Source organism: Pteropus medius, unplaced genomic scaffold, assembly GCF_902729225.1.
Source record: "Pteropus medius unplaced genomic scaffold, Ma_sr-lr_union100, whole genome shotgun sequence".
NCBI classification, from domain to species: Eukaryota; Metazoa; Chordata; class Mammalia; order Chiroptera; family Pteropodidae; genus Pteropus; species Pteropus medius.
Window position 1 is genome coordinate 10,238,684 of NW_024340692.1, and position 23,106 is coordinate 10,261,789.

General features: G+C 38.0%; 1 protein-coding gene and 1 long non-coding RNA gene across 2 annotated transcripts; both read left to right on the forward strand.

Moving 5' to 3' along the window:
• The first annotated feature begins 289 nt into the window (after positions 1-289).
• Positions 290-1,748, forward strand: DMAC1 (distal membrane arm assembly component 1). Its single transcript, XM_039879131.1, has 2 exons — positions 290-599; positions 1,458-1,748. The coding sequence occupies exons 1-2, from the start codon at positions 353-355 to the stop codon at positions 1,520-1,522; spliced, it is 312 nt and encodes a 103-aa protein (XP_039735065.1). The 5' UTR covers positions 290-352; the 3' UTR covers positions 1,523-1,748.
• Positions 1,749-1,842: 94 nt separating this feature from the next.
• Positions 1,843-5,103, forward strand: LOC120615979 (uncharacterized). Its single transcript, XR_005656416.1, has 2 exons — positions 1,843-2,246; positions 3,860-5,103. It is a non-coding gene; the product is annotated as an uncharacterized LOC120615979 (long non-coding RNA).
• Positions 5,104-23,106: the final 18,003 nt, after the last annotated feature.

Genomic DNA, 23,106 nt, shown 5'->3' on the forward strand with positions numbered 1-23,106 from the left:
GAAGTGATATGCCCAAGGTCTTACATTTTATGCTAGGCAGGATACTTAGAAACCCAGACTTTTCCTGTAAGGAGACTGACAGTTGAGGCATTTAAGGAGTTGGCTAAGTCAGTATTCTTTCAAGGACTGCAGGTAAAATGTTGGCCTCTGGCACGGCCAATATTCTAACCACATAAATCCAATACTGCAACCCCGCTTCCACCATTTCCCCTTCAGAAACAAGTAGTAACTACATTTCCCAGCGGCCCTCAGGCTGCTTCCGGCTCAGCGCGCCGGCGCTCTGCTTTCCGGCCGCATCTTTTACGTCAGTTCGATTCCGAAGACTCCTACAACTGTGGCGGAGTTCCCGAACATGGGTTCTTCCCTGACCCAGCCTCTTGAGCCCGCTCCTTCCGCCAGCCCCGCGCCCCTCGCTGCATCCGGAGCACCGACCTCTCCAGAACAAACCCCTGTAGTTAATAACTGCTGGAGCTGTCGCGTGCTCTCCGGGTCGGGGCTGATAGGGGCGGGCGGGTACGTGTACTGGGTGGCGCGGAAGCCCTTGAAGCTGGGGTACCCCCCGAATCCAGGGACTGTTATGCAGATGGTCATCGGCATCAGTGAGAGTCCGGGCTTGGCGCTTCGGGGAGGACTGGGAGAGGGAGAAGCGGGAAGCAGCCACGTGGGAGGGGTTGCAGGGTGCTCGGGCTGGCCATCTGGCGGGAGCCACCCCAAACAAGATGCCGGCGTGTTGAGAAGAAGTTTGGACGCAGTGTTTTTTGTTTTGTTTTCTTTTAATCACAATATTTCTTAAGACTAGTATCAGCCTCAGTCTTTTTAATGCTACCAATAGCTATTAAAGATAATAGTCCCATTTTATTGCTGAAGCAAATAAGAAACGGAAGAAGTATCCTGTTCAAGGTTAGACATCTAGGATCTAGCATTTGATCCTAGGTTTATCTGGCACCAAAGCCTTTTTTTTAAATTTTTTATTTTATTTTATTTTTTTATTTTACAGCCCAATCCTAGAGAAAGCCTGAGAGAGGGCACTTAACTTTAATTTAGGAACTTGGGCTTTTAAAGTCAGATTGTAGTCGGGTTCAGAGCCCACTAGGTATACCACTGGGTATTGTGGCCCACAGCTCTTATCTGTAGCAGTTCTTAGTGATTGTCAAGATGTCTTCAAGTAAAATGTAGTGATTGTTTTAGCTATTCAAACCAATTGGATGAATAGAATTTTAGGTTTTCAGATCTCTTACCTTTATAACTAGATTGCCCACATCAATTCTCTTTAAGTTCCTTTGTAGCTTAGAGAGGTAACAGGATTTTTTAAACTTTTTTTTTCCCTTAGCTTTATTCTTCTATAAGAAAACAGTAACATATTTTTTAGGAGTGAGGGTTAAATAAGCTGATATATATGCAAGCACCTGGTAAATAAAATTCAACATACACATAAGGTACTGTTGTTTTTTTCCTAGGCATTGCTTGTTGGGGTATAGTCATCCTGTCAGACCCCAGAGGGAAGGCCTTCCGCGCAGGGTGAAAGTACCACCAGTGAATTTATCATCATCTGTTCCTGTCCCCGTGACACAGAGCAAACATGGGGGTTATGGATGTTCTGGACAGACATATGGACACTGACATACTTCGGTTCTGCGGATACTACAAGACTGAAAAGACAAAACATTGGTTGTCATTTTTTGACCATGAGAGCTTGTGGCCACCTTCTTGGGCTCCACAAGAATCAATAAATTCCTCAGAAGAAAACAGGTTCTTTGTCTTATCTGAGGACAGAGAGTATAATAATTTTTTTTTAAAGGAAATGATGCAATATAGATAATGTGTTATAGAATTGTACACTTGAAACTAATATAATTTCATTAACCAATGTCACCCCAATACATTTAAAAAATATTTTAAAAAAGGAAATGATAAACCAAATGGGAAAATGAACTTAATTGTTATTTAAAATAGTTCTTTTTATTTAACCCATAATTGGGTCAATACCTACTTATCAGCCTAACCTTGGATAGGCAACATGCAGTATGCAGAATTATATAAAACTATGTCTGTGTACCAGTCATACCTCCCAAGGCACTATCAGATCCATCACCTTATGAGTTTCACAGCTACTCTGGTGGCGATTTCATTGGTGGTTAGTGAACCTTGAAAAACAGTCTTGCGGTGATTTGCCTGCAGTCATTCAGCTAGTCAGTGATGGAGCTGGGACTAAACTAGTCTTTCAGAACTAGGATGGTACCAAAGAGGTAAGAATTATATTTATGAAACAATTAGATAAAACTAATAATAAAAGATGGACATGGCAAAATATTTGATAGAAATTCAGTACTATTTGTAATTGCTAAAAAAGAAATATTCTTCTTCCCACAAGTACTAGAAATGTTTCTGTGATGAAATTGAGATGCTTATTGGATAAGAACTTGAATGCATTTCATGTCTAAGAGAAGTCTTTCCTACCTTCTTTTTCTGCTATACATGGCTTCTCTAAAGTTATATGTAGTTGTTTTTTAGAGCAGAAAGATAATCTTTAAACTCAGCTGCCAACCACATATGTAATTTTTAAATGATATATTGAGCGGGTACCTTTAGGGCTGTTACTTTTTCTAGTATGTAGAAGTGCTTATGTTAAGCCTCACAAATTACAGAAAGATACTTGCATTGTCTACATCAGTTCATGGTATGGGTGGTACTCTACATGCAATTGAGAAGAAAGACATCGATAGCAAGGTATTTATGTGAAATGTACAATTCGGTTATGTTAATGAATATAGAAGTTTTAAGTTGGAAGGGCCCATAGACCCTAAGCAGGGTACTTCCCTGAGAGCCTGTGATATGTGATCATTCATCCCCTAAAATATGATGAAGTCAAGTTACTTTTGCTTTGAAAGGCAAGTCATTCTACTGATGGATAGCTGGAGTCTGAAAACTTTCTTGGGTTAAACCAAAAGTACAGATCTAACTTACTGATCTTGGTTTGATTTACTGGATAAATAGAAAAACTCTTAAACTTACAGGCTGTAATATAATTTTAACATCTTTCTCAGAATTTGTACTGTAAGCAAATGAGAGCTTTTTCTAAGTAAACTTGCCAGTTCACTATATTTGATTCTTCCTAACTTGGGGCCTTTTAACTATATGTGAGCAAAATATTGTCCTATCATGTCTATAGGCAGTTAAGTGGGAATAACCACCCCTCCCACCTCCCCAAAATAAGAATTTGTAGTTAAAAGTTGTTTTTCTTTTGAAATGTATTCCAAAATTTGATTTCTGCCAATGCTAAGTCAAAGATCTGATTTGTTTGAGGGATGAGTCTTATCTTCAGAGAAAAAAAAGGTATCGCCTTAGCCCCACAGTGCAGGAAGTGCACTTAGTGCCCTTATTTTTTTTCCCTTTTGTTGGAGATGAAGTGGGGTGAGCAGGATAAACAGGCTCAAGAATCAATGGATTATTAGTAATGTAAGAACAATAGCTTAATTATGATTTATGGGTTTTAGAATCTCTTTAAACAGCATGGAAATGAGTTTATAAAGACTCATAATTACCTTTAGCAAAATGGTAGAGGAGAAAAAGTACAAAACAGTAAAATGTACTTAACAGTTTTCCTTGTAACATACCATTGACATTTTTCATGATATCCAAGATACTTATTAGCTCACGCTTTGCAAAATATGTAGATATCTCAAGATGATCAAGAAAATCATTATCCCATCTCTTGTTTCTCTTGTGTATTGTATTGACAAGTCTGGAATCCTGGGACCAACTAACTATGCCTGAATATATTAAGGACCCAAGTATAGATTGGTCCTCAGGATCTTGCTCTGTGTTGGTGGGGAGAGGTAAAGGGTCTCTTTTTCCATAGGCCAATTGCTGAGACAGCCGTTGTCTCAATCTAAAAAGTTCTGGAACTTCACCTGACCAAGACCAATTGCGGAGACAGCTGTTGCTGGTGGTTCTGGAGGTTAAGCATCTCAGCCAAAATTTATACTTCACCTCCACCCTCAGTTCAGCATTTGCTCCTCACTCCTTTTTATTACTGGTTTCTCAGCCTAGCTGTTTCTGAATTAGGGGCCTCTTGAATGAAGCCAGTTGATTTGACAGCATAAAACATACTGCTCTTAAATATATGTTCAGGGCAAGCATATGTTCCAGTACCCCCTCAAACCAGCCTTGGCCTCAACTGATTTATTGCTGGGCCTACATTGATCAAACAGACACTTCACAAATCTTGAAGTCAGGAATAGCAAGCAATTTTGAGTTGAAAAACTACATTTTTTAAAAAATGACAGATAAAACCTTGCTTTGACCCAATGATTATATAGGTGTTAGGGGCACAGAATCGAAGGTGAAAGACCTACAATTACATATCATTCAGTTATATCCTAAGAGCATGGGGAGAAAATATGTCACTCTTCTAAGTGCATGTCCCTCAGTCTTTGAGATATTCAGCAACTTGTCATTCAAATGTAAATGAAGTGCAGAGAAACAGCCCAAAGGGCAAATGTTAAATGCAGCAATGCCACTAAAAATCACTGCTTAGTCCTGTGGCTGAATTTGCACGTACTTCAGAAATGTGGTAGGCAGGATTTTAAAATGGTCCCCAAATGCCCAGACCCCTAGTGTACACGAACTTTCTCCCAGTTAATCAAGCACCATTCTAGGTACCGCTGTGAAGGAATTTTGCAGATGTACTTAATGTCCAGATGGGCTAATTACCTGATCCCATTAAATCTTCCTCTAGGGGTCAGAAACAGAATAAGTCAAGAGATTAGAAGCAAGAGGGGGATTCAATGTCTTAGAAGTCTATTGCAGGCCTGGAAGAAAGCAAACATCCTTTGTGAATCTCCTTATGAGAGCCACTGTGATTAGGAACTGCAGGCAGCTTGGAGTTATTGAGAATGATCACCAGCCAACTGCTAAAAGGGAAACAGGACAACAGCAAGAAAGTAAATTCTTCCAGCAACCCATGAGCTTGGAAGAGGGCCCTGTGAGAACCAAGAACTGCAGCCCCAGCCAATACCTTGGTTTCAGCTCAGTGAGACCCTAAGCAGAGTATCTTGTCATGCTGTGAAACTTTGAGATAATAAATTTGTGTTAAATTGCCAAGTTTATAGTAATTTGTTACACCAGTAGAAAACTAATACAAGGAGTGTTTTTGCAGAATTCTAGTCATAGTTGATGGCATACCAGATCTAACACATATCCCCATTCTGGGTATTCAGGAAGTAGCAGTGAGGGGACATCTGAATAACATTTGTCTTTACAGTTACTGTTTTCACTTGTTCTTTTACTGGTTTTCTTGGGTAGTTTTTATTTTCTGTTTCCTAGCAACATTGTTCCACTGATAAATATTTACAAAAACTACAGCATCCTTATATGTGCCAAGCATTATGGTAAGTGATTTGCAGGAACTGTTTAATCCTCTCAGTAACCCTATTTTACATATGAGATAACTGACCAGGTAAGAATTTTCCAAAGCCTCAAGTGATGAACCAGTAGTGGCTTGGGGAAGAGCGCTAATCGGAAATTGGGAATTCACATTACTACAGTCATTTTCTTAGCATCCCTTCTCAAAATGTTCAGGTATCAAAATTAGAAATTTTTTATTCTGATTTTCTATTTTTTCCTTGAGTGATACATGTAGTTTAACATGTATCATTAATCTCTTGGGTTTCTTATTCTTTATAATTGAGGTTATATCACTTATCATTCTGACAGAAATTTACATATTAATCCAGAACAAGAACGTCTCATCTCCCTAAGAAGGCTCATACCCTTCCATGACTTTATCCCAATCTTTCTTCTGACCTCAGACCATTTTCCTGAACCTCAGAATCCATTTGCCAGCCACAGTAGGGAACCTAGCTGTCTGTCTATACTCAGCAGAGACCCAAGTTGTCTCAAATAAACTTATCTCCCTCCAATCTACTTTCCCTCCTCTATTTCCTATCTCTGTTTGTAGCATTTTCATCTCATCAGCTGGCCAAGATAAAAAAAATATATATATTATCTTTTTACTCTCATTCTTTACTTATAATCTGTTAACAAGTCCTGGTTATTTTAACCCTTTATGTAAATAATAAAGGGTTAATATCCAAAATATATGAAGAACACATATAACTTAACAAAAAAAAAAAAAAAAAACAGTCCAATTAAAAAATGGACAGAGGACCTGAGTAGACATTTCTCCTAAGAGGACATACAGATGACCAACAATGTAAAAGATGCTCAACATCACTAATCATCTGGGAAATGCAAATTAAAACCACAATGAGATATCACCTCACACTTGTCAGAATGGCTATCATCAAAAGATCAAAAAATAGTATGTGGAGAAAAGGGAACCCTCGTGTACTATTGGTGGGATTGTAAATTAGCAGCCACTATGGAAAACAGTATGGAGATTCCTAAAAAAAATTCAAAGTAGAATCTAGAAATTTCACCTCTGTGTATTTATTGAAAAAAACAAAAAGAAGAATTTGAAAAGATATATGCACCCTTATGTTCATTGCAGCATTATTAGTAATAGCCAAGATGTGGAAGAAACCTAGATGTCCATCAATAGATGAATGATTAAAGAACATATGGTATACATACACACACAGAGGAATATTATTCAGCGATAAAAAAGAATGTAATCTTGCCATTAGCGACAATGTGGATGGACCTAGAGGTTTTTATGTTAAGTGAAATAAGTCAGACAGAGAAAGACAAATATCATGTGATCTCACATATACAGAATCTAAAAAAACAAATAAAAAAATAAAAAACAAAACAGAAACAAATCCATAGATATAGAGAACAAGCTGATGATTGCCTAAGGAGAGGGGTTGGGGAGATGAAAGAAAAGAATCCTGATCAATGTCTGCTTACAGGTATGCCAACCTAAGACAAAGCTTATAAATGACAGAGCTAATATGCGGGAGATGGAGGAGATGAAGCTATTAGAAAAAAAAGGCCCAAAATGGTGTCATTTATGCTAAAAGCCCATGATATCAAACCAATATTTAAAACCCGATCTAATTGCAATTTTAGCCTCTCCCAGAAATGTAATCTTAATCAACCAGTCTGGAGTTTTCTGGTCAAGCACCAATAATCTGTCACTGTGGGCCTCCTCCATCCCCCACAGAAGGAAGAAGCAATCTGAATGATAGAAACACTTCCCCTTCTTTTGCTCCCCAAAGAAAAGGTGTCCTGGCCCAAAAATAATTCTTTCTTTTCTTTTATTAATAGCTCCTTTGCCCCACCCTTCTAGCTATAAAATGTTTCCATTTTGTACAACTCCCACAGTGTTGTTGGTAGATGGATGCCCAATTCATAAATCGCTTAATAAAGCCAATTAGACCTTCGAATTAAAAAAAAAAACAACTTTAATGCTCTTTCCTGTCCATTCTTATTCTATTGTTTTGGATCAACTCTCATCATTTTTTATTTAGATTACTATAATAGAAACTTAATTTCTCATTGTTCTTGGAAATTCCTCTTATTTGCCCTCCAAACTACAGTCAAAGTAACCATAAACCATGGCCCAACTTAAAACCATTTAATATCCCTGCTGCACACAAGATGAACTCCAGACTCCTTGGCAGGATATGAAATGCCTTCCATTAGTTTACTCTCCATATCTTTCTATCTTTATCTTCTTCTATTTCGTGACTTCTGTTCCACACACCCCATGTTCCTGCCACTCTTTACTTAGACAACTCTCCCTAAAAATGCCATTCTCTATGGCTATGCAACATGCTATTCCTTTAGTGTATAATATCCTTTTGTCCCTGCTCCATCTGGAAAAATCTCACTTGTCCTTCTCCAGCTTCTCTGATGAAGTCTTCCCCCAAAGTCTCCATGTCATTACTTTTAGAGCTGTACAAACATTATACTATGTATAGACTTCTATCACTGCACTTAAAAGCAAATGTTCATTTATGTATCTGTCCCTCTCCACTGATTGTGAACTCCTTAAGAAGAGGACTGTGCTTTTGTTATCTTCATGCTTCCCATCTTTAGTACCAAATACCAGGCACATGGTTGGCGTTCAGTTTATATTTAATGAATAAGTGAATAAAGGGCTGAACAAATTCATGAGGGAAGAAAGGAAAATATTTGTTCCATTAAACAACTTTAGTGTATCTCAGTGGTACTTATCTCAGCTATGGTCCCTGGCCCAGTAGCATCAGCATCACCTGAGAACTCAATAGAAATGAAATTATCACCTCCATGCCAGACCTGCTACTAAATCAGAAGCCCTTGGAGGTGGAGCCTACCAATCTGTATTTTAACCATCTCTCTGGGTGATTCAAATGAATGCTTAAATTTCAGAACCACTGGTGTAGTTGAGCCTGACCGACATGTGTACAGCAGATTTTAGTTTTCATGTAGTGGAAAGAATATCTGATTGAAGCCATAAGACCCAGGTTCTAATCTCAGTCCTGCCACTAGCTCCTAATCTGCTCTTGACCAAGTCACTTAACAATTTAGAACAGAAATATTATGCTCTGTAAAGTCAGAAGATCAAACTAGGTAATTTCTAAATACCTTTCCAGCACTAAGATTCTCTTCTGTATAAAGAAGGAGATGTACTTTCTGATGTCAAAGGACAAAGATGGCAGTGGGGAACTGAGGGAAAACTGAAAACATACACTCCGCAGTGATTGTGTGAAGCTGCATAGAAAATTGGACCAGTGCTCCTGCAAGTTCACTCCCTAGCATCTTGAAGCTGCAAATGCCTGATGTTTCACAGGAATTTAGCAACCCCTCACCCCAATTAGTTCACCTGGCCAACCAAACAATTCTACAGGGGAGTGAAGGGGTCCTTCCTGACCCTCTCACAAACAGGTTATGCCCTGAAGCATGAAATGTGACTACCCTCTAGCCTACCAGGCATGCGAGAAAAATGTGGGAAATCAAGGCAGGATCAGAATTGGGATTGATGGTGGTGCTTGTGGAGGTGGTGTGATGTGCGTGTGGGGTGGGCAGAGGAGTCCCTATGTATTCCCCAAGAACCCAAATAAGAAAATCTCTCCTTCAATTTTACCCCGCATAAAACTGGTTTAGTGATGTAAATTAAACATGTTATATTAGGCAGACTGTGTCTAAAATAACAATAAACCTTAGCAAAAGAAAAGATGCCATCAGTGAGTGGGCAAAGCAGACCAATAAAAAACACACATTCTGTCCTGTACCTGAAGGTATCAGATTTTATATGTAAGAGAAGCTGAGTGGACACAATAAGGCCCATCAGGTGACTTAATCACTATAATGGCCAACTACAGAAATAGCCATTAAGCCTGGGACCAGGAACCAATACTGGTGAAAGTCTTAAATTCTGGTCATGTTATCACCAAAAAATTTTAATAACCATAAGCAATAGGGTCTCATTTCCGTCAAGGGAACTACCATTTTCAGATACCTCAAATACATTTCATTAAGATTCAGTTCAATATGTAATTATTAGCCTTTGTTATATACTAGGCACTCTGCTAGGTGTGTTGGGACTATCACAGGGTCCCTGCTCCAAGAAGCTGAGAGTCTAGTTGAGAGAGACAGACTCTTTAAAAAGTGACTGTGATGTAAAGAAGGATTATCCACTATATACATGAGAGCAAGGAAAAGGAATATTTTAGATCTTATTAGACACACACAGGCATAAGAATCAAGTCTGAAATCTTACCCAGAGCAAAGCCCAGTCACCAGGGGGGCAAACTTTTGACCTGTGTGCAGCCCACCAGGAGAATGAATAAAGCAGACACATGTCAAGAAGAAGGGTTACCAACACTCATACCCAGGCTTGTCACCAAACAGAAACTCTAAGGGGGAATTCTCAGAGTTCCTGAACTTGGGGTTGCTTTAAGAAGCATGCTGTGCAGCCATGCTTAGAACTGTGTGACAGAGAACTGCAAAATGCCTGTCAAAACCCTTGACAAGCGAAAGACAGGCAAATCGAGGGGGGTGAGGGGAGGCTTGCTCTCCATCCTCACCAGTCTGTGAACACCTGTTACTGACGGAGCAAGCTGAGAGACATATTTGGCACATGTTGGCAGCACCAGCAAAATCAGCCCTTCCTCATGATTTAGTGAAAATGTGATCTTTTCTCTGTACCTTCTGCTGCACAGACCCATTTTAGTTTCCTTTGCTGTATAGTCACGAAATGTGAGAGGGAGATGTAAGTAAACTCCTCGAGTAGATTGTACTGTGGCTGAACATGGGGATGCTGTCAATTTTGGCAGCATTCTTTTTTGGATGAGAAAATTCCCAATAACCCTTTTTCAATTGATGAGACACTTTTATCCATTTATATACTTAGCTCTACAGCAACCTAAGAGAAAAGACAAGTCTTCTCACAGAATTCCCAATTTACAGAAGGAGAAATGGAGGTGGTTTCAGGAGGTGGAGAGACTGTGCAGTCACCGGCAGGAAGCGGATTTGATCCTGTGTGCTTTCGCACCTTTGCTGAATGTTCCCTTTCACGCCAGTTCTCAAAAAATTCAAGGAAACACGTCTATTCTAATCTAGCTTTCCGGGTAGGAAACAGTGTAGGTTGTGCCTTCCCTAAAGCAAAAGAAATTCAGTGTGTCTACCTTGGATGGAAATGTGCTGACTCCATGTTTGGAAGCCTGAGGTTCAGGGGGACGAGGGTGATGTAGGCAAAAGTGTGCTGCTAGCCAGTTGTGAGCTGTCCATCCCTATACAGGCTACTATCTCAGAGCCCCAGCTTCCTAATTTGTAAAATATGAATAGTTATACCCATCAAGTTTTGTGGGGACCGAATGTGTGCTTAGTGTATTTAACAACTGTGATGTACTAGGCAGTCGATAAATGATCATCAATATCATAGCATTTAATAGCATAAAAAATGTGTCACCACTCTTCTCACCAATTGATGGAAGATTCAGGGTCTGGATGTGTAGAAGGAGCTGCTATACTAGTGTCTGCAGGACTGGGTGTTTTTGGTTACATCATGCATCACAGGCAGCTGCCAGGAAGGCAAAATCGTTAAAAAATTTAAAATCCACACATTGCTTAAAGCATGTTTGTGTTTGCAATTTGGCTCAGTTCATCCCAATTTTTTACTTTAAAATGTTTCACTTAGTTAGAAATGTAACTTTAAAATAAACAGCAAATGAAAATTAAAAAAGAGAAATGACAAACTCTATCTAGAAAAAAGTTTTCTTCTGAGGGGGCTCCAAAGTTGGCTCTACAAAAGTGCCAGCTGCTGGTTTGTTTTATTATTGCTTGGTTTAAATATATCCATGGCTGAGGGGGAGGAGGGCAACTGACAGCAGTTTTGGCTTCCTGCGATGCCTGATGCTTATTTCACCAAATTGGTTGTGGGACTGACATGCTTTTCCTTGACGTGAACTCTAACTGAATCCCCTGTGTTGAATCTTTTCTCCACCACTTATTGACTGTCTCACTTCCTCATCTGGACAGCAGGGATGATCTTACCTGTCTTGCCCTTCTCACAATTTTTTCACGTAGATCAAATAAGATACGTGGGTATGTAAGCCTTTGAAACTCTACATAATACCAGACCAGTGTTACCCATGTCTTTCATCCATACTTTCTCAAAACTACACAGTGCAATTCAGGAAATGGAGTTATCGATCTAGAGGCACTGCCACACTAAGCCCTCTGAATCTAAGCTCTTCCAAGTTTCTATACAATATTAGACATTCTCCTTTGCAACCAGTATAGCTCTTCAAAAACAACACCGTAATACTGATCCTTGAATAAATATCATGATTTCTTAGAACTTGTTTTCTAACAGATAATCTTGTGAAATAAGACTTTCAGCTCTGAATCCTTTGAATCAAAGGATAGACCAGAGGTCTGCTCCTTCTGTCTGATAGTTTGGGTCTGCTTAATTCAAATCACATACTGTTTTATCATTCTTCTTTCCTTTCCTCTGACCTTTGACTTGAAATATGGCAGCTCTTTACACTGGGACTCTATTCACAGCCCCAACTGCATGGGATCATAGCCACACCTTCTCTTAACAAATGGAGTCAAACGGAACATCCCTCCTGGGCTCTGTAGGCCACTATGCAGTCCAGGTGCACTTTGCTGACATTTTACTTACTCTGTAAAGCTTTATGTGATCTCAGAATCAGTTATGGTTGACATCATTTCTCAAACTCATATTTTACATTAAATATTACAGGTATTTCATATAGGATATCCATTTTTTAAATTAAAATAATACTCAAATGTGCCAATTTCTGCCAAGTCTATTTTGTTTTAATAAGTCATCTAGATAACGGCAGATACAGAACAGAAAAGGAGGCAGAAGTTTAGGCTTCAAGTCTGAGGTCTACCAGGAGTGATCTTAGATCAGTCAATGATAATGTTCTCAAATTTACATCTCTAAACCCCAAATCTTCCTGACCTTAAGACTCATACATGCCTTTTGATATTGCTGTTTGGATTACTAATAAGTATCTTGAATTTAACCCATCCAAAACCAAAATCAAGAAATTTCTGATTTCTCATTTCATACCCCAAATCTGCTTCATCTCTTTGTCCACATTTTAAGAAGTCACATCATCTTTCCAGGAGGTCATATGGAAAGCCTTGGAATCATCTTTGACTCTTTCTCTTACATGCCACACATGTTAAGTTAATCAAACAAGGCCATTAGACTGGTGTGGCTCTAATGTTGTGACAGCCTACCTAAGCAAACCCAAATCTAAGCTTGTAAATGCCTTTAGGTTATGAAACCAAAATAAATACTAAGGACAACCAATCACAAACAGCCAACTAGGCTTTAAGCTATAGCCAATTAAAAATTTCCTTTCTTTGTTTCTGTACTTTCTCTGTACACATCTTTCCTCTGGCTCCTGTCTAGGAGTACTCCTAACCACTTATGGTTTGGCACTGCCCAATTCAAATTGATTTTTGCTCAAATAAACTCTTAAAAAATTTTTTAATATGCCTCAGTTTATCTTTTAACACATCCAATCCCTCAGCAAATCTAGTGAGTTCTATCTTCACAATATTCCTAAAATTTGATCCCATATCACCATTTATCACCCTGCTTCATGTTACCCTCAACTATTGTCCGGACTATTATAATCCTCTCCCGTTTTTTGTTTTTTGTTTTGCCTCTAGTCTAGCACCCCCTACAGCCTTACTCCATACAGCAGCCAGAATGATTAATTCAAATATAAATTGAATCATGTTACCCTCTTGTCTAAAACTCACCAATCGCCAAATTTTTCCTGTCACACTTAGAATAAATTCTAAGCTTCTTAAGCCTTGAAGGCTTACACGACTGAACCCTGGACAGTTGTGTGATCTCATTTCATACCATTTCCTTCTTTTCCCTCTTGCTCACAAAGTTCCAATCACACTTCTTGCTGTCTATCAGACATCCTCTTACCTCAGAGTCTCTCTACTTACTGTTTCCTCTGCCTGGAATTCCTCCCCCAAGATAGTCACATGGCTGTCCTTTACATCAGCCAGCTCAAACTCCCTCGGAGTGTTTTCCTTATATCCATAAGAGCTCCCACTTTTGATCCTATTACTCTGTCTCTTTACTTTGTTTCTCTTCTCAGCACCCATCACTACCTGACATTCTGCTCAAACATATACTCACACTTCACTCTACAACTGAATGTATGTCACGAGGACAGAAACTTCGAGTGTTTTGCTTATTACTTCAGTTCCAGTAACTAGAACAGTACCAACTACTCAGTAGTAGCTAAATGAATAATTGTTAATGAATAAAAACATGCAAGTTCTCTGCCTATTTTCTTCTGTAAAATAAAGTTTTCAACTACATAATCAATAATATCAGGGCTAGCTTTAGAAGCCCATGATTCCTTGTTTTATTTTTTGGTTTATGATCTTGCTTCATTATGCACAGAAAAACAACTGTGGCAGAAAACAGTAGCATAAGAGGCAATAAGCTGGACCCAATAGCATCCCTACCATAACTTTCAAGGGTTCACTCTCAAAATTTCTTTGGATTAAACTTCTCATTTCCCAGAATTTATATGCCTATGGAAAGTAAATTAGTATAGCTAATATCACAGGTGCAAATAATTTGAGTTTGTCAAATTCAGTAAACCAAGACCCTGGTGAAGTCTGGAGGCTCAGGGCCATCTTTCTATCAACAGAGAGCTTTACACATGTAGCCACATAGGCAAGGACACCCCGAAATTGTTCCATCTGAGGTTCTAATTTGTAAGTGCTGCCCAGGCATGGTATTATAATTAAATGAGTAGTCTGATTCTGATTACCTGTTCCTGATTAACATATCTTGTGGGTATAGACAAATGATAAATTATCTGAGCTTCATCTATTGAATGAATTAATTGAGACAATGAAATAGCTTCATGCAGAAATCAATCTGTGTGTTTAAGGTGAAGAGATAGACAGACAAACCTCTTTCATAATGTTGAAGGTAGCAAGCCCTTTTTGGCTTTCATTCAACATGAACGGTGTCAATTTAGAATAACCCTAGTACTATTCTTTACTAATAGATAAGAGGGGTGGTATGGTTCATTTTTAAACACCCTTACTCTTAGTCAAGTACTCACAGAGAATACAGAGGATGTACAAACTATTCTTTACTTTGAGACATCCCATAATCATCCACAGAGGTTAGTGTTTTGGAGTGCCTTCTCACCTCTCAAAATGGTCTCCCACTTCTACCCCCGTAGTCACTAGAAAATCACACCCTTCTCTCGATGGCCAAGGTCTATTTGAGCCCTCTGCATTTCTCTCCCGAGTCCTTCCTCTCCTTCTCAATTCTCTGGCACAAATCAAAAATTATTTGTGGGTGGGGTGTCATTCATGGGGGGAAGAGTTAGGGTGTTGTGAGCAGAGGATTGGTAAGACAATGGAATAGTTTTATGCTGCCAGAATAAACCTCTTCTTTACATTTGATCTGCACTACCAAATTCCTCCTTTTGCTATCCTGATTTTAATGTACCTAATCTCAATGCAGAAGGAAGAATGGGAGGGAGGAGTAAGTTTCTCTCATCACAATCAGCCAAATATGATGGAGGAGGCTTTGGAGGAGACTTGCTCATGAGATCAGTTTTAGGGAAAACCATGAAAAGTGTGTTAAGCAATCAAAAAAAATAAAAGAAAAGAATTGGAGCTAAAAAGACAAAGCTTTAGAATCCGGCCTTCTCTTCTTTACACTATAATCTATACTAGTATGTGGATAGATTCTACACATTTCTATACATTATGGCAGTATACCACCTAAGAATGTCCCAGAAGTCTGGCTTTAGTTTGGCAAGTTATAAGTGAGAGAAACAAAGAGCAAATGAAAAGATTAGATCAGTTCTTTACTGGTAGTTCTGTTGCCAAAATCACAGCCAAGTTTAAATCTATGGTTCATGAGGCATATTGCTACAAAATGAAAAGAAAAATCCACCAATGCATCTGAGCACCTGAGATTTGTGTGCACACCATTGTGCTCAGCATCGCAACTGTAGCCCTGAAACATAATGTCAGGCAGAGTGGGGAGCCATAAGATGTGAAGTCAAAAGGCTGACTGAGTTGTCAATGGGAGGTTCATTCCAAACTGCGATGTGCTCCTTGGCATTTACCCAGACAATCTGAGGCTATGACATTAACATGCAGGTCTTTATGTGAATCTGAGCCTTGCTACATCCCCAGAAAGAAATGCGAGGGGGGGAAAAAACCTAAAATATTTTCATTTCTTCTGCAGTTCCAAGAATAGTTTTAGATATATAAGAAAGATATCATTAAAAATAAAAGTGTAACTTTTTTATTTCATTCATATCTTTATAATGATTGATAATATCATCATTTAGGATACTTTTCAATAAATCAGCATGTATATCTTAAAAGATATTTAAATAACTGGGAAAAAGTGAACCATTCTGTAATACCACTGAGGGTCATTAAATCTGAAGAAAAAGAAAGAGAAAATGGCCTTTCTGCTTTTTATAACAAAGCAATCCAAAGGTCTTTTCCAATCGAGAGGAGTGACTTCTAAACATATATCTAAATGTATATCTGTGTCCAAGGTTTGGACTGCTTTTTGACAACACCTGACATAAATCCTGCTTAGAGAATAATTGCCTGGGATGGTGCCGAGTGACTCGGTCATTTAAATCGATGCTGTGTACTATTGCACACTTAAAATTATTTACACTGCTCTTATCCTAGCTACAATCTGTTCTCTCTCGCTAATGCTGTGAAAAGCAATTTACTCGCGAATACCAAAGTCCTTCTGATTTCATTTTTGCTCCCACATCTGCTGTTGTGAGCACAAGTTCTAGAAATAAAACCAAATAAAGAAGCACATGGAAGCTTTGGGGAAAGTGGGTTGCAGAGTAAATATCAACAACATTTCGAAGTTCTATTTCTGACACTTTGTTCTAATTAACTTTAATGGTTAGTTGTTGCAGTTGTTCTTTCGAAGGTTCTTTCCTTCTTTACTTTTTCTTTTTTTTCTCTTTTTGGACACATCTCCCCTTCCGGACTGAGACAGAGGTATGCCTTTGACAGTCTTTGTTCAAAGGCTGTGGACTGTGGCTCACGTTACATGTGCCATTGAAGTCATTGTCTGTTTGTGAAAAGAGAGTTCTAATGCACAGAACTGAAATAATTGGTAAACCCTATAAGATATCAATCACCAATGTTTTGTTTAAATTGTAGTTTTTAAAATTAAACCTTTACGATGCTTATAACTACTTGAAATGCTGTTGAAAGCTCTTACTTGCATTTATTTATCATTATTATTTTTTTTTTTTACAGAAAAAAAGCATGAGGTAGTTAGAAATGAACTGAGAAATTCATGCACAATCAGACACCATAGTTTGTGGGTAACTAATGAAAAATCAAATAACTCCCTATTATTGTAAGCCAAGATCTGAGATGTGCTCCTGGCTATTACAGAGTTTCAGAATAGGAATCTAAAGGTTGTAAATCTGCTGAAGATTAGGATATGAACAACTCCATCACTCTTCAAGAGCTTTTTCATCATGAAGGACCTTGAGTCTTTCAGCAGAGATTCTTGGTTGCCTATCCCAAATCCACCTCTTTTCTTCTCTACTAACAACATTTCAGCTGTAGTCACATGTCTAGCCCTCGGGGAGGAAATATTGAATATTCTAAGCAAAACAAAACAAAACAAAACACAACAAAAATATCCAAGATTAACCCATCTCCTGGATGGTAATTGGTTTAGGAGTGGGCATGTGACCCAGTAGTTCCAGTCCACGAGATTAGTTGTCAACTTGCTCAGGCTCTCCTCAGAGAGGTTCCTTCTGTATTAAAACAAATGCACAAGAAGGGATGGTCTCTCTTTTTCTTGTAGTCATTGGGTCTGCAGTTGATGTCCAGCACTACTGTAGCCATCCTGCCCTATAACCACGGAGTAAACCAGTGTGAGGACAAGCCACAAGCAGTAGACGGCAGAGCAAGAAGACAGAAAGCCTGGTGTCCTTGATGACATTGTCAACCCAAGGAAAGCATCCTATGAAAACCTCCTATGGAAAAGAATATAAACTCAGCTTACCAGAAAGGATGTGGAGGTCAACAAACCTGATATGAGACTGAAGAATCCTTGTGAGAAAAAATGGTCAATTTGAGTGTCATCTGCTTGTTAACCCAACCTTCTAAACCCTACTGTGAATGACTTATGACCAATTTCTGTGCAGAAGAAGATGTAACCAAATGGAAATCACACCATTTCATTCTCTGCCAAAACACTGAGAGTAAAAGATGGATCCATTAAAGCTTCAAATACAGAGGACAAGCAGGGTTAGCTGAAGAAAGTATTCCTAGCTGTTGGAACTGGAAGCATGAAAGCAGGATCAAATTGAGCTTCTGGTTTTAGGAAGTTGGGAGCAGAAAACTACAGCATCCTGGAGAGCTGCTTTTATCAATAGTAAAGTAGTAGAAAGTAAGGACATATCGGTGATAGTGTCAGAGCCATATTGCTGCAAACTTAAAGAGCAAGAAAGGAGATGAGGTCATCTAGGGGCTACATGAGAGCACATATAAGATACCTTCTCAGGACTTCCCAGAAGCCTCGGGAGGAACTTGAAGATGAGGTTGCTGGGTGTTCAGTCAGAGGGCTATTCTTTTGTTAACTTTTTTGCATTCCCAGACTATTGTGACAAGGAAACGCAAGCATTCTTTGTTATCAAGCCAACAGTCACTTTGATTTGGATAAGAATAGAAAATTGATGTGTGGAGAGAAATTCCTTAACAGCTACTAGGTCAAAATGTCTTGTTTAATGGTATATTAGTGAGCTCTTTTTACTGTTTTAGTGGAGTTTATTAGTGTTGTCTAGTCATAACATGGTAAGTGAATACATTGTACATTAGATTGGTTACCCATTCGAGATCTTATACAACTTAAGTTTCTGAAGTATTGTTTCTGAAATATCAGTGTGCCTATGACTCGCCTAGGGTCCTTGTTTAAATTGCTGAATTCTGGAATCTGTGGATTCTCATTATGAAGTAGACTTTCCTGGGGTGGGGCCCAGGAATCTGCTTAACAAGTTCCCCACGTGATTCTAATATAGGTGATCCATGGACCACATTCTAAGAAACTCTGCTGTAAGAATTCTACATTAAAGAACAGATGTTATAAATAAAAACATGTAGCTTTCCCCTCCAAGAAGGCTTTGCATTTGAAATATTGTTCCAGTGTTAGGAATGAGGTTGATACTGAATAGTCCTCTGGGGATCTACAAATAGTCCATGAGTTGTGATTTAGCCCCCCAAGAGCTATTGTATTGCTGCCATTTTTCTTCATAGAAGTTCCCTAAATCTCACAGAGGGATTTTTGCTGTTGGTGGTGGAGAGGGGGTGGGAATGAGAAATATGGAAGACAATACTCACTTCATATTTCCTCCCTTACTGCAAGTGGAAGCATAACGAGGTCAAAAGTCCGCCATCCTTGAGACCAAGAAGTAAAGTATTGATTTGTATTTTCTGAGAGCAGAGATTGCTATTTATTTTTCATTCTTAGCACCCACCATGATATCGCTCTACCCACTACTTACATGTAATAGGAGCTTGCTAAATATCTGTCAAATGTGAGTGGACTTGGGGTACAGTTTCTGAGCTTATAATAACCCTAAGACAGCAACAGATATATCCTAAATTCTTAGATCCAAGGAGGAATATTTTTTGTTTGTTTTCCCACCGTTGTGTATAGCAGGTACCAATGTCTGCTGAATAACTGAATGAATATTTGAATATGTATGAACCTAAAAACTTTATAATCATCTTTTATATGACATCAGTTTTCCAAACTAGATTTTTAGTAAGAGAACCTTCCCTTCAAAGAAAAATTCATGCAGAATCCCCTCCAGATAAAACAGACAGAAGCAAAATTGAGAGACTAGAAGTTGAAGACTCTTCCACTTTGCTCCTCTACCATCTTTCCATAATAAATAGTTCCTGAACCAATTTCTCTTAACCAAGTTCAAAACTATCAGTTTATAGAACCTCCACAATGTTCTTGAGTTTTCCATACTTCTGGATTTTATACTTTACCATCATGAGTTATTAAAAAACTAACTTTTGCATTGCTCATCTTTCTAATAAAAAGTGGGACAATTTTTTTCTTCCAGGTGAGATATATTTTAATCTTCTAGCCATAGGATGTGCACACCCTGTATTTACTTTATGAAATCTAAAATAAAATATTCTGTATACAATTAGAAAACATAGTAATTCTAAACATTTCTTTTTAATTCATTTTACAGATTTCCTCTATCAAAAGTTCTACTTGTTCATAGTTAACTATGGTAGCTATAATTTTTCCTATCTCTGTACACTTTCCTACAGTTTTCTTCCAGTTCCTTTGGTGAGCTATTGGAAATAAAAATTGTGTGCCCCCTCACTCTCACCCCACTTACTACCTCACCACTACCATGTTCACCACCACTGCTGTCATCTCAGAGCAGGCAAATCAATCAGGATAGCCAATCAAAGTATTCATTTTCCTAATACAATGACTGGCTCAGGGATGAGCATGTAACTTGAGATTGACAGATGGATATTGGGAAGGAAAGGTCTTCTTTCCATTCTACTGCTTTTTGTGTGGTGCTGGTGATTGTGTTGCTCACCACATAGGAGAAAGCAAGAAAAGATGGGAAATGAACTGAAGACCCCATCCCCCTGGGTCTTACTATGTCACATACTGTTCTACCTCTGAATTAACATTTGTGTGAGCTTAAAAATTCTCTTTTCTCTTAAAATACATTTAATTGATTTCTGTCACTTAAAATCAAAATATATCTTTTAAGAAAACACTAATCATATTCATAAGAACAGGAGGAATTTATGAACTTATACAGTATTGAAGGGTATTTACAATATTGAATCAAATTTGCTCTTAATCTCTTATTTATTTATAATTTCAAAAAACACAATATAAACTAGATGTAAGATTATACTGAAACTTTGTAGTTAATAATACTTTTTTTTCCTAAATAGCTATATAGTTACCTATGGAGCTACAAGGATTCTAGTATTTTATTTTATTTTGACAAACTTCACTGCATGTTTTCTGTTATATGTACTTTTCTGAATGAGAAGGATAGAAACTAGTAAGAAGTGGGGGTTTTTATTTATGTAAGATTTTTTTTCTCTGTGCTTTTTACTCACCTTCCAAATTTGAAACAAAACTTATGCATGAACTTTTAAATTACTTTTAACAAATTCATAACAATAATATTTAACAACTAATTAGGACCTAAAATGTGCTTGATACATACCAGGCTAAGTACTTATGCACATCAGTTTAGTTAATCCTTACAACAACCCAAAAGGGTTGGTGTGGTAGCCAGCCACCAACATGACCTCTAGTGATCCTTGCCTCCTGGTATTCACTCTTGTGTAGTCCCCAGCCACAATAAATAAAGCTGACCTATGTAACCAACAGGATATTGTGAAAAAGATGATGTGTGACTTCTGAGGCTAAGCCATAAAATATGTTGCAGATTCTATCTTGCTCTTTCTTGAATTACTCACTCTGGTGGAGGCTAGTTGCCATGTTGTAGAGGACACTTACACAGCCACAGCCCTAGAGAGAAGTCTACATGGAATAGATCTGGGACTTCCTGCTAACAGCCAGCATCAACTTATCATCCATGCAGATGACCAGATCTTCTAGCCCTAGTTTAGCCTTTAGATGATTGAAGCTCCACCCAACATCTTGATTACAACCTCAAGAGAGAATCTGAACCAGAAGCATCTAGTTAAGCTGTTCTCAAATTCCTGACTCACAGAAACTATGAGATAATAAATGTTCATATATTTTTTAAACCCACTAAGTTCTCAGGGAATTCGTTATGCAGCAAGAGAGAATACATTGTTTCTATTGCTATTCTCACTTTATAAGTAAAATAATAATAATAAGTCCTAGAGAGGCTATAAAATTGGCTCAAGATCACAAAGAAAATCAACAAAAGCACTTGGATTAAAACTGAAGCCTGTTAGATTTAATCAAAGCCCTGTGCTTCCAACTATACATGTATATTTTGGAAAAGAGACAATAAAACTCATTCTTAAATAGCTCCTTACACAGCAACAACTTCATGTGTTGTCTCTTTCCCAAAAGCCTGGACAAATAAAAGGAAAACAATATAATACTGTCATTTTTGTTGTTTAAAAAGTTGAATACTGACAATTTTATGTGTTGTAGACTTACAGAAAATATGCTCACAGCAAATGCCTCCTTTTCCTGTGATATCATATGGAGGCTGCGGCATCTTTTGTAGTTTTTACGAGGTTTTAAGGTAGAAGCAAAGTGTCTCACATATAGCAATACTTAGTAAAGTTAGTAAACAAATATTCCATATATTAAATTCAAAAATAATAATGGAATTTTTAAAGAGGATAGAAAGAAGAATGATACAATTAATAGATGAACAAGAAAAAACATGTACTTTGTATACTTCTAAGAGAAGCAGCTATGCTTGCACATATCTATTGCCTTGTCTATTCTCCCTTGTGCTCTGCTACCGTATCATTGCACTTTCCAAACCTTTGCTTTTACAAGTGCTACAAATGAACTGGGCACCCAGCTTTCATTCTCATAGTCTACACGTTTCTCTATTCCAGCAACACACACCCACGTGTCTCAGCTGTCCTTTGCACATACGATGCCTACTACAGAAGAACCACCACCCCGCACTGCAATGAGAATGTGTGTCTACAGGCACGTGTGTGCCATTGTGCACACAGTGTCTGTGACCTGACATCTCCATCCAGCTGCATTTTCAACAGCTGCAGTCAATTCTGCCACAACTCATCCTTTCCTTTACTAACCCCAGCATAACCCCCTTAAGATTATTTCTGCATTTTCCCAATTTCTAGAATGTTGAAAGCAGAACCTTATGAGCTACACAAATATGAAGCTGAAATAAAAATGAACCAACAGGACAGACAACAATAAAAAGGCACAGGGATACCACTGTTCATTTTTTTAAATATTGTTTTACTTTTTTCAGTTACAGTTGACATACAATATTATATTAGTTTGGGGTATACAAAATGTCATTCTATTGATTAGACATTTACAATAACTTATGAAGTGTCATCCTGATAAATCCAGTACCCATCTGACACTATATATAATTACAAAATTATTGACTTTATTCTCTATGTTATACTTTACATCCCCACAACTATTTTGTAACTACGAATTTATACTTCTTAATCCCTTCCATTTTTACCCATTTCCCAATCCCCTGCCATCTGGCAACTGTCAAAATGTTCCCTGTATCTATAAATTTTTTCTGTTTTGTTTGTACATTTATTTTGTTTTTTAGGTTCCACATATAAGTGAAATCATGTGGTATTTGTCTTTCTCTATCTGACTTATTTCACTAATTTTACTTAGCATAGCACCCTACAGTTCCACTCATGTTATTGCAGATGGCAAGATCTCATTCTTTTTTATGGCTTAGAAATATTCCATTGTATATATGTATGGACTCTTAGGTTGCTTCCATATTTTGGCTATTGTAAATAATTCTGAAATGAATGTATGGACGTATGTCTTTTTGAGTTATTATTTTGTGTTTCTTTGGATACTCAGAAGTAGAATTGCAAGGTCCTTCTTTGTCTCCTTTTATAGTCTTTGCTTTTCAAGTCTAT